Here is a 16,715-nt window from a genome sequence, read left to right as displayed (position 1 = left end):
CTTTATTTAATGGTTAATATTTTGATAAAAGGTAATTTACTGTATTTTTATAGCATTTACACTTAAAGTAGGAAAACAAAAGTAATCTGAATTTTTAAAGGGGAACTATCTTATAAATGGCCTTTTTCAGTGTTTAGCATTGTTTCCTAGCTATGTGGACTTATATTAATATGATCTATGTCTCTAATTCTCATATTGGCGCATTCTTCCAATTCTCCTCTCACAATATTCACCCTCACTGAACTGAGTCATCTGAAAATGTGCTGATTTGTGATGTCAGAGAGACACCGCTGCATGTTAATGTCCCAGATGCCGCGAAGGCCACACAGTGGTTTAGGAGCCCAGCCTCAAAACAGCTTAAGATCTTCAGGTAGAAAAATTCTGTTTTTGAGGACTTGATTAGAAATACAAAACAATGAATTAAAAAATATATATAATTACAGAGGTGTTCCATAAACTCACAGGAATTGTGTAAAAGACTTCCGGTTTAGCGTTAGAATGGAGTAAGTCGCATGTGACACAGCTGCTCTCCCGTTATTTTTTCTTTCGTTTTAAAAACATATTTATAAACCATTAATGCGTTTAAAACTTGACGCATATATCAACTGAGATTATCAACTAACTATATTGACCAAAAGAATCGAGATGCCAACAACAAGGAAAGACACAACGAGACCAAAATCAGTCGCAGATGACCCGCCTAAGGAAGCAGGATTCGTGCGGCAAATAGCAGAGAATATTGACGTGACAGTGGCCGCTTCAAGTTCAACCCCTTCAAATACCTCCGCGGACACCGAACATATCATCCGGAGAATGGAGGAAATGGAGAAGACAATAACCCAAAAAGTAGATGCTATTAAAGAATCTATCGAAGGCAAAATAGAAGCGCTGAGAGCGGACGCCGATGCACATATTAAACGCACCGAGGCTCTGGAAACAGGTATGGAAGTCCACCAAAAAAATTTCGTTCGAATCGACAAAGAAGTAGATGATATCAACGTTAACCTAACTGCTGAGATGAAGGGAAACTACAAAGAACTCAATACGGAGCTCAGCGATATAACGATGGAGCTTAAGCGAATCAATGAAGAACAGAAAGCCAAAATATTCTAGATGGAATATCAAAAACGCAAGCTGAATATTCGTATAGTCGGTCTGGACGAGTCGGTGAGCTGCGCACACCCTGAAGGGTTTGCCACAGAATTACAGAAAATCTTGGGAACAGAGATCCTTCCTAAAGTACCAGAGGTGGAACAGTGCTACAGATTGGGGACCCGATCCAATGACAATAACGTTAAGCCCAGAGTGATATTGGTTATCCTGCGCCAAGTCAGAATAAAAGAAATGATTATTCGTGAAACTCGCAGGATGAAAGGCAATCTGAAATACAAGGATATACCTGTGAGGTTCGCCTCTTCCCTGGACCTTTAATTCCTGTTCCCTGGACCTTAATTCCCTGTCTCCTCACCTCTCCAGCCCCCACCCTCGCGTTCTTTTACTCTCATCTGCTCTTCAGCAGCCCACACCCTTGGACTACCTGTCATTATGTGTTTGATTGGTCCGTGCCGAACACACACTTCTAGTCAAGTATCAATTACCATCACGCACCTGATGTGTGTTCTAATTAGCGCCCCAGTGGGCTTTAAATACCTGGATCTCCCCCCCAGTTCCTTGTCGGGTCGTTCCGTATCATATCTCTATCTGTAAGCTCCTACGGGAGTTTCTGTTTCTGTATTCTGAATGCTGTTTCATCTCCGGCGTGAGACGAGGTGCAAGCCTTCGCCACCTGTCGCCGTTTGCCTGGAGTGGGACACAGTACTGCGCTCTCTAATTCTCTACGGGAGGTATTCCAGTGTTCCACTCCAGACCCCGCGCCAGATGCGCTCTCCGAACCGGCGCGTTCTTCAAGCAGACGCGCACCACTCCAGACCCCGCGCCAGATGCGCTCTCCGAACCGGCGCGTTCTCCAAGCAGACGCGCACCACTCCAGACCCCGCGCCAGATGCGCTCTCCGAACCGGCGCGTTCTCCAAGCAGACGCGCACCACTCCAGACCCCGCGCCAGATGCGCTCTCCGAACCGGCGCGTTCTCCAAGCAGACGCGCACCACTCCAGACCCCGCGCCAGATGCGCTCTCCGAACCGGCGCGTTCTCCAAGCAGACGCGCACCACTCCAGACCCCGCGCCAGATGCGCTCTCCGAACCGGCGTGTTCTCCAAGCAGACGCGCACCACCCCAGACCCCGCGCCCTACGGGAGGATGCGTCTCTCCAAGCCGGCGCGCTCTCCTCCAGACGTCTAGCCTGCGCGCTCCTACTCCATCCCTGTAAGCAGCTCTGACCCTCGCCCTGTCCAAGGCCTTAACCCTGTTCTCTCTGTCCCTGTCTCCAGCCCGCCTCCGCGGGCCTCTGTCCCTGTTCCCCTCTCCAGTGCCCTTGTCCCTCGCCCTGTCCAAGGCCTTAACCCTGTTCTCTCTGTCCCTGTCTCCAGCCCGCCTCCGCGGGCCTCTGTCCCTTTACCCCTCTCCTGTGCCCCTGTTCCTGCCCTGTCCTTTGCCCTGGCCCTGTCCTTTAGCCTTAGCCCCTTAGCCTGCTCGCCTCTTAAAGGCACAGTGCCTATTTTCCCTAGTTCTTGTTTTTCCAGTATTTTGTGTTCCCCCTTAAAGGCACAGTGCCTATTTTTCCCTAGTTCTTGTTTTCCAGTATTTTTGTGTTCTCCCTTAAAGGGACAGTGCCGCTTTTCTGTTGTATTCAATAAATGCCCAGTTCTTGGCTTACTCTCATACCTGTCTTGTGTTGTGCGATTGGGGTCGGTTACAAACCATAACAGTACGACCCGACCAGTCGACGACCCCAGCCAGTACAGACAGTGTATGTTGAGTTTGCCTTTTTTTTGTTCCCTGTTAGCCTTGTTAGTTCCCCTGTTGACTCCCCTGTTAGCTTCCCTGTTAGCTCCCCTGTTAGCCTGTTAGTCTCCCCTGTTAGCTTCCCTGTTAGCCTCGTTAGCTCCCCTGCAGCTTGCCAGGCATCTACTACCGGCATGGCCCCAGTCTGCTAGCTTAGCCCCGGCTGCTAGCACAGCCTCTATGTTAATGCAGCCCTTGCAGCTAGCATAGGCCCTGTAGCTAGCCACGCCCAGGCAGCTAACCCGGTCCCTCTGCTTGGCCTCCACTTTTTGTGTAGCTTCCCCGCTGCTAGGACTGCCCCTTCAGCTAGCAAGGTCAGTTTCCCCACTGCTAGGACTGCCCCTTCAGCTAGCAAGGTCAGTTTTCTCCCACTGCTAGGACTGCCCCTTCAGCTAGCAAGGTCAGTTTCCCCACTGCTAGGACTGCCCCTTCAGCTAGCAAGGTCAGTTTTCCCCACTGCTAGGACTGCCCCTTCAGCTAGCAAGGTCAGTTTCTCCCACTGCTAGGACTGCCCCTTCAGCTAGCAAGGTCAGTTTTCTCCCACTGCTAGGACTGCCCCTTCAGCTAGCAAGGTCAGTTTTCCCCACTGCTAGGACTGCCCCTTCAGCTAGCAAGGTCAGTTGCCCCACTTTTGTTGTAGCTTCCCCTGCTAGCATGGCCCAATACTTTTTGTTTGTTGCCTTGTTATGTCCCCTGCCACTCTGTCTGTATTTTTGGGTCGCCCGGTGGCTCCCGTGGAGGGGGGAGTACTGTGAGGTTCGCCTCTTCCCTGGACCTTTAATTCATGTTCCCTGGACCTTAATTCCCTGTCTCCTCACCTCTCCAGCCCCCACCCTCGCGTTCTTTTACTCTCGTCTGCTCTTCAGCAGCCCACACCCTTGGACTACCTGTCATTATGTGTTTGATTGGTCCGTGCCGAACACACACTTCTAGTCAAGTATCAATTACCATCACGCACCTGATGTGTGTTCTAATTAGCGCCCCAGTGGGCTTTAAATACCTGGATCTCCCCCCCAGTTCCTTGTCGGGTCGTTCCGTATCATATCTCTATCTGTAGGCTCCTACGGGAGTTTCTGTTTCTGTATTCTGAATGCTGTTTCATCTCCGGCGTGAGACGAGGTGCAAGCCTTCGCCACCTGTCGCCGTTTGCCTGGAGTGGGACACAGTACTGCGCTCTCTAATTCTCTACGGGAGGTATTCCAGTGTTCCACTCCAGACCCCGCGCCAGATGCGCTCTCCGAACCGGCGCGTTCTCCAAGCAGACGTGCACCACTCCAGACCCCGCGCCAGATGCGCTCTCCGAACCGGCGCGTTCTCCAAGCAGACGCGCACCACTCCAGACCCCGCGCCAGATGCGCTCTCCGAACCGGCGCGTTCTCCAAGCAGACGCGCACCACTCCAGACCCCGCGCCAGATGCGCTCTCCGAACCGGCGCGTTCTCCAAGCAGACGCGCACCACTCCAGACCCCGCGCCAGATGCGCTCTCCGAACCGGCGCGTTCTCCAAGCAGACGCGCACCACTCCAGACCCCGCGCCAGATGCGCTCTCCGAACCGGCGCGTTCTCCAAGCAGACGCGCACCACTCCAGACCCCGCGCCAGATGCGCTCTCCGAACCGGCGCGTTCTCCAAGCAGACGCGCACCACCCCAGACCCCGCGCCCTACGGGAGGATGCGTCTCTCCGAGCCGGCGCGCTCTCCTCCAGACGTCTAGCCTGCGCGCTCCTACTCCATCCCTGTAAGCAGCTCTGACCCTCGCCCTGTCCAAGGCCTTAACCCTGTTCTCTCTGTCCCTGTCTCCAGCCCGCCTCCGCGGGCCTCTGTCCCTGTTCCCCTCTCCAGTGCCCTTGTCCCTCGCCCTGTCCAAGGCCTTAACCCTGTTCTCTCTGTCCCTGTCTCCAGCCCGCCTCCGCGGGCCTCTGTCCCTTTACCCCTCTCCTGTGCCCCTGTTCCTGCCCTGTCCTTTGCCCTGGCCCTGTCCTTTAGGCTTAGCCCCTTAGCCTGCTCGCCTCTTAAAGGCACAGTGCCTATTTTCCCTAGTTCTTGTTTTTCCAGTATTTTGTGTTCCCCCTTAAAGGCACAGTGCCTATTTTTCCCTAGTTCTTGTTTTCCAGTATTTTTGTGTTCTCCCTTAAAAGGACAGTGCCGCTTTTCTGTTGTATTCAATAAATGCCCAGTTCTTGGCTTACTCTCATACCTGTCTTGTGTTGTGCGATTGGGGTCGGTTACAAACCATAACAATACCAATACACTGCTTTGAAGATTATTGTCGTGAGGTAGTGGACCTGCGTGCCAAGTTCAAGACGGTGATGTCTCAACTCTATCTGGAGAAATACAGACCCCTACTAATATACCCTGCAATACTTCGCATCGTCGATAAACAAGGAGCAAGGGTTTTCCTCAACTCGCCTGAAGATGCAGCCAAATACATGTCTGCACAACACGCAGGATAGTGTATAAATGGCCTTTTAATCTCTGTTATGCATGGACACCATATAGTATAAACTTAAATGAACCGATGATTTGGGACAGAGAGACCTACGAGCTCAGAGTTATTGAATGCTTTCCCCGTCTGGATTCTATTATTGCGGACATATTGGATTCAAAATTGGAACACTCCAGAACATACTGGAACATTCGAACACTGTAAAAACGACATATTGGAATAATCTAGAACATCTAAAGCATTCTTTGATATAGGGAACATTCTGGAATAACAGCAATACGTGGCCAGACATACTACCAGAAGCCCTTTGGGGGAATAATCAACAGCATCTAGCTGCAGAACCACAGAACCATCATAGCAGCGGCCGGCTGGAATAACATTCTACACAACGGATCATCGCCCACCCCTGGCCAGGGGAAATGCTGCATATACGTATTTAAAAACTGCTTTTTATTAATTGGAAATATTTCCACTACTTCTCCAATTTATACTTTAGATGTTTAAGCATAGCAAAGCTCTTTTAAGATCTAAGTTAATGTTCTCTTCCTTTTACTTGTTTTTTTTTCTTCTGTTTTCTTTTGAGGCTCTCTTTTCAGTTCAATACCTCCATATTATTCATGGGTTACTATAAATTACACAAGTTCATATAAAATGTAAGTGATTAGGGCATGATAATTGAAGCTTATTTTTGGTCTTTATTTTTAGTTTTATCTTATTTAAATTTTTATTTAACGGGAAAGTGGCCAAGCCACAGTCGACATTCTACTTATGGTAGAATTTAGAGTGTTAGATCCTATGGTATACATAGGAATGTTAAGGATAATTGGATCATTCTGGGATATCCGGTGGTGCAAGGGAGGGAGTCATACGCAAAGGTTGTGTTCATGGAACACAATCCTGTACGACTCTCGGTGGGAGGGGAGGGAAGGGGATTTTTATTTGTATATATGTATGTTTTTAAGCTCGGCTCTCAACGGGACCTCACTAGTTGGATGTATATCTATTATTGCCTCGCACTCCAGAAGCATTACCAAAAACTACAATACAACATGTATAGATTATGGCTAGTTTGAATATAATTATATGGAACACCGGGGGAATAAATAACCAACTCAAACGCAAAAGCGTGCTCACACTGATGAAAAAAGAACATGTGGACATTGCTCTGCTAAGCGAAACGCACATTCTAGAGAAAGACATAGATAAATTAGCGGACAATACATACCATAATATTAGTCACTCTTCTATTGGTACGAGAACTCGGGGTGTAGCCATAGTCGTTAAACGTAAGTTGAATATTGTATTAAAGGGAGTATGGTCTGATGTAGAAGGTCGGATAACTATAGCTAAGATTGTACATAAGAACAGGAAAATAGCGTTGGTAGCGGTATACGCCCCAAATTTGTACGAAGAGGATTTCTTCACTACACTAACCAATGCAATGTTAGACATTCCCGATTACTCATTTATAATAGGTGCGGATTTTAATGCCATCTGGAACCCAAGGATGGACAAATCTTACCTCGCCTTTTCCAGCGAACAAAAGAATTCATCTAAGGCATTAAAGGATTGGTCGAAGATTACAGGTGTAAATGACTTATGGCGATTACTTAATCCCACGACCCGAAAGTACTCTTGTCGATCTGCGAGACATAACACATTATCCAGAATAGATTATGTCTTTGCATCACAGAGACTATTTGATAATTATGAAGTGGAAATGATACCCAACGCACTATCAGATCACTGTTATTTACTCCTTAAAGGAACATTTGGTATACTATCCTCCCGAGCCCCAAGATGGCGATTTAACTCGATGCTGCTTAATAACAAGGAATTCATTACACAACTCAAAGAAGCTCTTATAGTATTCCAACGGGAGAATGCAAACTCGGTGCAAGACCCCAGAATATTATGGATGTCGGTAAAGGGAATGATCAAAGATTTCACTGATAGCTTTTCCTCCAAAATGCGCAAGAATCAATGCACAAAACTGGCTGAGCTGGAAACGCTTTACTCAACGTTATTTAATTCTCTAAAATACAACAACTCAACTCGACTAGAGAATCAAGTTAACGTACTAAAAATAGAGATCAATGCCATATACAGACAACAATCGGAAATATAAATACGCAGCACAAGACAACAGCAGTACTCCCAAGGTTCTAAACCTAGTCACCTATTAGCCATGCGACTGAAAATTAATGCAAAATTTGCAGATATAACTACCATTAGAGCACAACAAGTACTTGAAACAGACCCTGTAAAAATAAACGATACATTCAAAGAATTCTACTCCGACTTATATAAATCAGAAACGACCTTCGATCAAAACAAAATGGACACATATCTTAATCAAATTATTCTCCCTAAACTTTCAGAGGATGACGCTAAACAGTTAGAAACACCGATCACACTAGAGGAACTCAAGAAGGCCATAACCGCAATGCAAAGTGGTAAGGCTCCTGGAAGAGACGGTATCCCATCAGAAATGTACCTTTCTTGTTGGGACATAATTGGACCCTTATTACTAAATATGATCTTATACTCAGTCAAGGAGGGGAACTTCCATAAGAATGACAATATTGCACTCATAACAGTCCTCCTTAAAAAAGACAAAGACCCCAACGAGTGCGGTAGTTATAGACCTTTAAGCCTCCTCGGAACCGATATCAAACTGTACTCTAAGGTATTAGCCATCAGATTACAAAAGCATATGACGTCTTTAGTTCACCCGGACCAAACTGGCTTCATAAGAGGCCGCCTGATCACTGATAACATAAGACGAATACTGCACGTACTAGATGCCGACAAGGATGACACCATACCTAAGGCGATGCTGTCCCTGGATGCTATGAAAGCCTTTGACAGGCTGGAATGGTCGTATCTATGGGCAGTATTAGAAAGGATGGGGTTAGGAAAAGGATTCATTGATATGATTAAAGTATTATACAAAGACCCATCGGCCATGATTACAACAGGCACAATCATCTCCAAAATCTTTCCGGTATCACGCTCTGCCAGACAGGGTTGCCCTCTTAGTCCCGGACTATTCAATCTATCATTAGAGCCTTTAGCACAATATATAAGACAATCCCAATCCATAGAACCAATCGTAATCAAGGGCACACAACAAAAAATGTGTTTATATGCGGACGACGTAATATTGTTCATGCAAAACCCCAACACCACATTGCCTCATCTGCTCAAGTTGATTGAGAACTTTGGTGATTTATCGGGATTTAAGATAAATTGGCCGAAGTCGGCTTTCCTTCCACTTAACACCCCTGCAAAAAAAGATATAACCCTCCCAGGAGAGATACCGATGGTAAAACATTTTAGATGCTTGTGAGTGGAAATATTCCCCACCATAAGACAAACGGTGAAGCACAATTACACAAAAATCCAAAACAAAATCAAAGACGACCTTGATAGATGGGCAAAACTTAAAAACACAGTACAAGCACGGATATCAATAGTTAAGATGGATGTACTACCTAGAATCAACTTCTTCAGTTCAATGCTACCGTTACCCCCTCCAGAGGGTTACTGGAAAAGATTACACTCCTCCACATACAAATTTATTTGGAATAACAAACCACCACGTATAAAAAGATCCACCGCACAGAGAAATAAAGCAGATGGTGGCATGGCATTTCCAGATTTTTTCCAATATTTTAAGGCGTACACATTAAGACCATTGACAACATGGTTTGACCCCCAAGCATTAGTATCCTGGAGAAAATTTGAAGAAAACATAGTATCCCCACATAGACTGAAGGACATAGCATACACTAAACTACCAATCAAGCACTGTGAACGGAAATTTGGCCCCATAATTACTCATGCGATCCGGATATGGCGTGAATCACAAAAAAAAAATCCTAACCCACATAAATGGCACAATCATACTCCCTTATTCAATAACAATGCACTCTTAATTGAAAAACGACCTATAAGATTCCCTATATGGGAAGAGCAAGGCATACACTCATTAGGGGATGTTTTTAACAAACAGGGTTTTTGTAGTGATAAAGAAATACGCAAAAAATGTAATCTCACCAAGTCCACATGGCTTTTTTACATACAGTTACAGCTAAGTTTGAAGTCTCACGGTGTTCCATTAGACATACCAATTGAACACCACAGATACCACAAATTCTTCTATGAAAGAGAGACATCGAGAGGTTTTGTTTCAGATTTTTATCATCAATTACTAACGTCCTCGTATGAAACCCTCCAAATAGACTCTGTCTGGAGGAGGGATATACCAGACCTGGAAAATGACTTTGATTGGCAAGGAGCCTGGGCAAATGTCCGACTTACATCAAGGAACCCGGATCATCAACAAATCAATCTTAACTATATTCACAGGACATACTTGACTCCTATAAGACTGTGCAGAATGGGTCTTAAACAAGACTCCAAATGCTCCCAATGTACAAATGGGGACGAAGGGACATTTATGCACATGTATTGGGACTGCCCACCAGTTAAGGCATTCTGGAAAGATGTGACCCAACAATTATCAAAACTCGTATCTTGGAATATACCTGTACACCCCTCGGTATTACTATTGAATGATGTTTTTGAGTTTGCAGTAAATCCACAGCTAAAGAGATTGGTTTTATCGGGTATCACAGTAGCTAAAAAGCTGATCGCATCACGCTGGTTTCAACCGGAAAAAATGTGCCGGAAAGTTTGGTTTCTTACATATCTAGATGTGATTTATCAAGAAATATCTACAGCAAGAATTCTGGGTCTCAATGAATCCAAAATGTCAATGTGGTTAGAAGTGGTGGAGAGAATAAAAGCTAGCTTATAATGGTAGTGTCTGGTTAGGTGCGAGGGATAATGGAGGTACTTCCCAAGGTGGGGTCCGGGAGGGGGGGGTTCGAGCTGGAGCATATGTGTGTAGGTTTTTAGATAACAGGTATTAGGGGTATATCTTATATAAGACAATTAACTAAAATGTGATTTCATTGGATGTGCTCTGACAATTAATGCTTGTATATCTTATCGTGTGTTGTCATGTTTGTTTATGTGTTTGTTTAAAAAATAATAAAAAAATAAAATACAAAAAAAAAGGAATTGTGTAAAAGTGCCCAAATAGTGAAAGAAATAGTAAAATAGTTCCCCTTTAATACAGGTTTTGACCAGCAGATGGCAGCGACGAGGCAGCTCCATTGGGAGGGGGCGGGGCCGGGAGAAGGGGCGGGGCAAAAATTTGCACGTTTTTTCTCCTGCCAATGTTGACAGCTATGTCTTAAACACTGATATGATGGTAAATGGCTGCTTTTTTCCAAAGCGCTTTACAATTTGTTCCTCACATTTTACACATTCACACACTGACGGCGGAGGCGACCATGCAAGGTGCCGACCTGCTCATCAGGAGCAATTAGGGGTTAAGTGACTTGCTCCAGGACACATCGACATGCTGCCCGGGAGGAGCGGGAATCGAACCGGGAACCTCCGGATTACCAGACGACTGCGACTGCTCTGCCTGCACTGTCGCCCCTTGATATGATGTCATCCTGTTATCGGCACACTTTGTTAGAATTGTATATAGTCATCTTGCTGCTGTTATTTTTACTTATTTTATTTTATTCTATGCTATATAATTTTAGTTTATTTTATATAAAATTGGATGCCTCTACGGTCGAGGAACCACAACAAAGCGAATTTCACTCTTTCTTGCTGTAAAAGGTCCCGAATGATGACAATAAAAGGAATCTGAATCTGAATCTGAGTCGTTGGTAAATGTTTGACACTGAGGTGACTGACAGGTGAGGATGAACTCAAAGTCATCAGTTAAATATATATATAATATACTTACTGTATGTATATATCTATCCACATCTGTCTGTACTGAATATAAAGTGGAATCAGCTGCTTACTACCATAGTGTCTTTATACCTGTATCACTGTACAACATATTAATACTACAACTCTGTACATACATCTGATTAGCTCTATTACTCAGTCATTTATATATCTTATACCCAGTTTAATCACCTGTCCGCCGTCGGTGTGTGAATGTGTGAGTGAATGGGTCAAATGCGAGGAATAAAATTGTAAAGCGCTTTGGATAAAAGCTGTTATATTAACCATTTAAACATTTTAAATTGAAATGTCTTCAGATTAGCTGAACGTTCTTTAAATTAAATGTGCCGTCGAAACCCTCAGGTCAACAGAAAGTATTATGACGTACGGTGTGCTGTCACTCTGGTACCGTGATAAATCCTCCTAACATCTGGAGCTACAGAACCCACTCCTAACATCTGGAGCTACAGAACCCACTCCTAACATCTGGAGCTACAGAACCCACTCCTAACATCTGGAGCTACAGAACCCACTCCTAACATCTGGAGCTACAGAACCCACTCCTAACATCTGGAGCTACAGAACCCACTCCTAACATCTGGAGCTACAAAACCCACTCCTAACATCTGGAGCTACAGAACCCACTCCTAACATCTGGAGCTACAAAACCCACTCCTAACATCTGGAGCTACAAAACCCACTCCTAACATCTGGAGCTACAGAACCCACTCCTAACATCTGGAGCTACAGAACCCACTCCTAACATCTGGAGCTACAGAACCCACTCCTAACATCTGGAGCTACAGAACCCACTCCTAACATCTGGAGCTACAGAACCCACTCCTAACATCTGGAGCTACAAAACCCACTCCTAACATCTGGAGCTACAAAACCCACTATTAACGAGGTGCAGAGCCCACTACTCACGTCTGGAGGTACAGCACCAGCGAGGCGTTCTGCAGGCCTAACCCTAACACTACTCACGTCTGGAGGTACAGCACCAGCGAGGCGTTCTGCAGGCCCACAGGGTGGCAGCGGATGGTGTAGTTGACCGCCTGGCTGGGCGTGAAGGCCGGTCGTGCCCAGTGCAGGAAGATGGCGGAGGAGCTGTTGGCCTCGGCGTACACGTGGTGCGGCGGCGGGGGAGGGGGCACCAGGCGGTCGCGGACCGCTGAGAAACAACAACAACCGTGTTAAAAAGAAACCGGCGCCAACGTCATCATGTCGACGTGTCAACGGCCTGTTCCGGTGCTTTCTGGGATATTGTATAATACTGTGTACCAATATATAGTGTAGTATAAATAGTATGATTTAGTTATATTAAAATACAATAAAAATAATACAATTATATAGTATAGTATATAGAAGTATAATATAGAATAATACATTATATAAATATATAGATACATGTGTGTGTGTGTATAAATGAATGAACCTAAATATGCAATTTAACTGATAGATACACAAAATGTATTTATTTATGTTAATTTAATTGTGTTGATGTTTCCATTTCTGCTAAATAAGTATGTACATTCTGTTTGGTTTGGTAAAGATTGCACTTAAGTCCATCAGTGTACTGTACGTGTGTAGGGGCGGGGACAAATAAGAATCTTCTTCTTCCTGTTCCTCTCGGCCATGTAATTTAGTGGAGCATAATTAATATGTACTGTTGGACTGTAATAATTCCATGTACGAATAAATAAAAATGAAATGGAAGAAGGACCTACAGACACATCCAGGGGTGCTGATGGTCTGGTCCGCCTGGTAGCCGTCGCCCATGAAGTTATACGCCAGGAGCTTCACGTGGTACTTCCTCCGCGGATCTACGTTCAGATACAACGACAAACGGGTTCATATCAGTTTCAGTTTCAAACCTTTATTTCAACTCGTCAGGTCACCCTCATGTACAGTGACGACGAGCTCACAAAACAAGACACAGTTATGAGTAGATTCATACATATATAGGCACAACAAATAAGAATAAACAATAAAGATCTGTTCAAACAGTTACAAGTCGACACACGGCGGTCGGAGAGCAGACTTTTAAACGCGGCGAGAGAAGGAAGAACCTTCAGCTTCAGAGTCAGTCGGAAGGGCATTTATCTTCTAGGTCAGAGCAAAATATAAATCAAATCATAGAAGAGTAACAGAAACACGTGCGTCCCACACGCTGGCTGTAAGAGCCCCCGAGACAGACGCAGTGTGACCTCTGTGGCCACTAGGGGGCAGCGAGGGTCAGGGACGTGGTCGTTGGGTAGAGTGATGTCACACGGCGACAGATGCTCGGGGCTGGGAGCGCTGTGGTCAGTTTTGACCCGAGGACATGCTATAGGTGACCTGCCCCGTCCGTCACCCTGTCACTCCGTCTTCTGGGCGACAATACAAAGGTCCAAATACTTAGGGTCGGAGGGTCGGAGGTCAGAGCACCGTACGTCCTGAGAGCAAAGTTAAAGTGCAATACACGTTATATGTGTATGTATATGTGTATTTGTATCGTATATGTGTGTATATATATTGATATGTCTCTGGTAAAAAATATTATTCAGGCAATTGTGGAGCCACTATCTCATATATTCAATTTGTCTTTTAAAATGGGAGCATACCCTCAAAAAAGGAAGATTGCAAAAGTTATACCATTATTTAAAGCTGGAGACAAGCATTTATTTACCAATTATAGACCGGTATCCCTGCTATCACAGTTCTCAAATATACTCGAAAAACTATATGTTGCAAGATTAGACACTTTCATTGAAAAACATAATCTCCTAATGGACAGCCAGTGTGGTTTTAGAATAGCTATATCTACCTCCATGGCATTAATGGAGCTTGTAGAGGAAATAACGGACGGTATAGAGAGAAATAAATATGTATTAGGAATATTCATTGGCCTAAAAAAAAGCTTTTGCTACAATAGATCATGAGATTTTAAAAAATTGGCGTGTTCCTTTAAACATTACCTGTGGTGTATTTTGCTGTAGTGGATAGGTATATTTATATATATTTTTTTATCCACTTTTTCTCCTATTTTTCTATTTTTCTCCCATCCCAATTTCGTGTTTCCAATTCTCCCCTCCCCTGTCTTGAACGTTGCTGGACTATGCCCCCCACTGGTCGGTTGTAGTGAGGATAGAAGCCTTGCATCACGTGTCCCCTCCGGTACATGAGGAGGCAGCCTGTTGCATCTTTTCACCAGACAGCTCGAACTCTCAGTGGCGAGGAGGAGTAATGCGTGGGAGGCTCACGCTGCGCCCGCTACTTCCTGTTTCCGCCGCACCGGCGTCACCCAACCGACCTGTAGGAGTCGCTGTCGCTTTCCCACCCTCTAACACGGCCAATTGTGTTAGTACGACGGCCGGCCAAGCCGGTAGCAACGCCGAGAGCTGCGTTAGTGGCGAGCGCCTTGCCCACTGCGCCACTCAGCCGCCCTAGGTATATTCTTTTTTGATATCGATAGATAACTTATTACATATTCATATGATATTGTAAGGAAGGGGCAGGAGTGAGGTAGGCTGAGTGACAGGTGTGGGCTGAGTGACAGGTGTGGGCTGAGTGACAGGTGTAGGCTGAGTGACAGGTGTGGGCTGAGTGACAGGTGTGGGCTGAGTGACAGGTGTGGGCTGAGTGACAGGTGTAGGCTGAGTGACAGGTGTGGGCTGAGTGACAGGTGTGGGCTGAGTGACAGGTGTGGGCTGAGTGACAGGTGTGGGCTGAGTGACAGGTGTGGGCTGAGTGACAGGTGTGGGCTGAGTGACAGGTGTGGGCTGAGTGACAGGTGTAGGCTGAGTGACAGGTGTGGGCTGAGTGACAGGTGTGGGCTGAGTGACAGGTGTGGGCTGAGTGACAGGTGTGGGCTGAGTGACAGGGAGTTCTATGGTGATTTTATTAAACTGTTAAAACCCAACAACTAGGAATGTGAAGGTATTAGTTACGACGTGGGGTTTTGTGAGTCAATATCTAAAAGATTAACCCTGTTGTGGAGAAAACTGTTATTATTTTTAGTTATTATTGAAGTGTCAATGTAACAGTAAAGTGCAACAGCAATATACAATGTACAGGTGATTAAACTGGGTATAGAATATATAAATGAGTAATAGTGCTGATCAGATGTATGTACAGAGTTGTAGTATTAATATGTACAGTGATACAGGTATAAAGGCTGACCCCTATTAGTCGATTAGTCGACTAATCGGCCAAAAGGAGCCGTAGTCGACTGCCAACCTCTTGGTCGAATACAAAAAAAGAAGAAAAAAAAGATTTTATAATTTATAATTTTTTCTTTTTTGTATCATTCTTTCCAAAAGAAAAGAGGCCTAGACGCGTGGCTAAGGCTAATGGCACGCATACCAGAGGCTAACTGCCTACGAAAACAGGCACAGAGGCACTGAAAGAGGATTTCACCCATCTAATGAACACACTAGACTAGACAAATATCAAGATGTATCCATCAGTGGACCAATTGCATGCTTTTGCAGAGGACAAGAAGCCTTCAGTCGACTCCTTCAGACATTAAGCACCCCCACAGCCCAAATGGAATGATACTTTTTTTTAATTTATTTTCTTTATTAAAAAAATATTATATATATATATTTTTTTGTCGACCAATAGTCGACTAACTGCAAATTTTTGCCGATCATAGTCGACCATCCAAATCCTTAGTCGGGGACAGCCCTAGACACTATGGTAGTAAGTCATACTGACCAGCAGTGTAGCTATAGAGTAGGTAAGAGATATGAACAGATATAGATATAGTAACTATAAGTAGGTAAGGGATATGTACAGATATAGATATAGTAACTAGTAAGAGTAGGTAAGGGATATGTACAGATATAGATATAGTAACTAGTAAGAGTAGGTAAGGGATATGTACAGATATAGATATAGTAACTAGTAAGAGTAGGTAAGAGATATGTACAGATATAGATATAGTAACTAGTAAGAGTAGGTAAGAGATATGTACAGATATAGATATAGTAACTAGTAAGAGTAGGTAAGAGATATGTACAGATATAGATATAGTAACTAGTAAGAGTAGGTAAGAGATATGTACAGATATAGATATAGTAACTAGTAAGAGTAGGTAAGAGATATGTACAGATATAGATATAGTAACTAGTAAGAGTAGGTAAGAGATATGTACAGATATAGATATAGTAACTAGTAAGAGTAGGTAAGAGATATGTACAGATATAGATATAGTAACTAGTAAGAGTAGGTAAGAGATATGTACAGATATAGATATAGTAACTAGTAAGAGTAGGTAAGAGATATGTACAGATATAGATATAGTAACTAGTAAGAGTAGGTAATGGATATGTACAGATATAGATATAGTAACTAGTAAGAGTAGGTAAGAGATATGTACAGATATAGATATAGTAACTAGTAAGAGTAGGTAAGAGATATGTACAGATATAGATATAGTAACTAGTAAGAGTAGGTAAGAGATATGTACAGATATAGATATAGTAACTAGTAAGAGTAGGTAAGAGATATGTACAGATATAGATATAGTAACTAGTAAGAGTAGGTAAGAGATATGTACAGA

The 16,715-nt window shown here is 44.3% G+C and overlaps 1 protein-coding gene across 1 annotated transcript in view; it reads right to left on the bottom strand.

Moving 5' to 3' along the window:
• prtga (protogenin homolog a (Gallus gallus)) overlaps window positions 1–16,715 on the bottom strand; it is a gene marked incomplete at both ends in the record, with an annotated part of 151,053 nt that overhangs the window by 44,742 nt on the left and 89,596 nt on the right. The window contains 2 exons of the mRNA XM_084308158.1: window positions 12,155–12,341; window positions 12,898–12,993. Of these exons, the coding sequence (XP_084164284.1) occupies window positions 12,155–12,341; window positions 12,898–12,993 (283 nt within the window). The remainder of the gene's footprint in view (window positions 1–12,154; window positions 12,342–12,897; window positions 12,994–16,715) is intronic.

Source organism: Notolepis coatsorum (genome assembly GCF_963971535.1).
Source record: "Notolepis coatsorum genome assembly, chromosome: 2".
NCBI lineage: Eukaryota > Metazoa > Chordata > Actinopteri > Aulopiformes > Paralepididae > Notolepis > Notolepis coatsorum.
The sequence above is the reverse complement of the archived record's forward strand: the minus strand, read 5'-3'. Positions and strand labels throughout refer to the sequence as shown.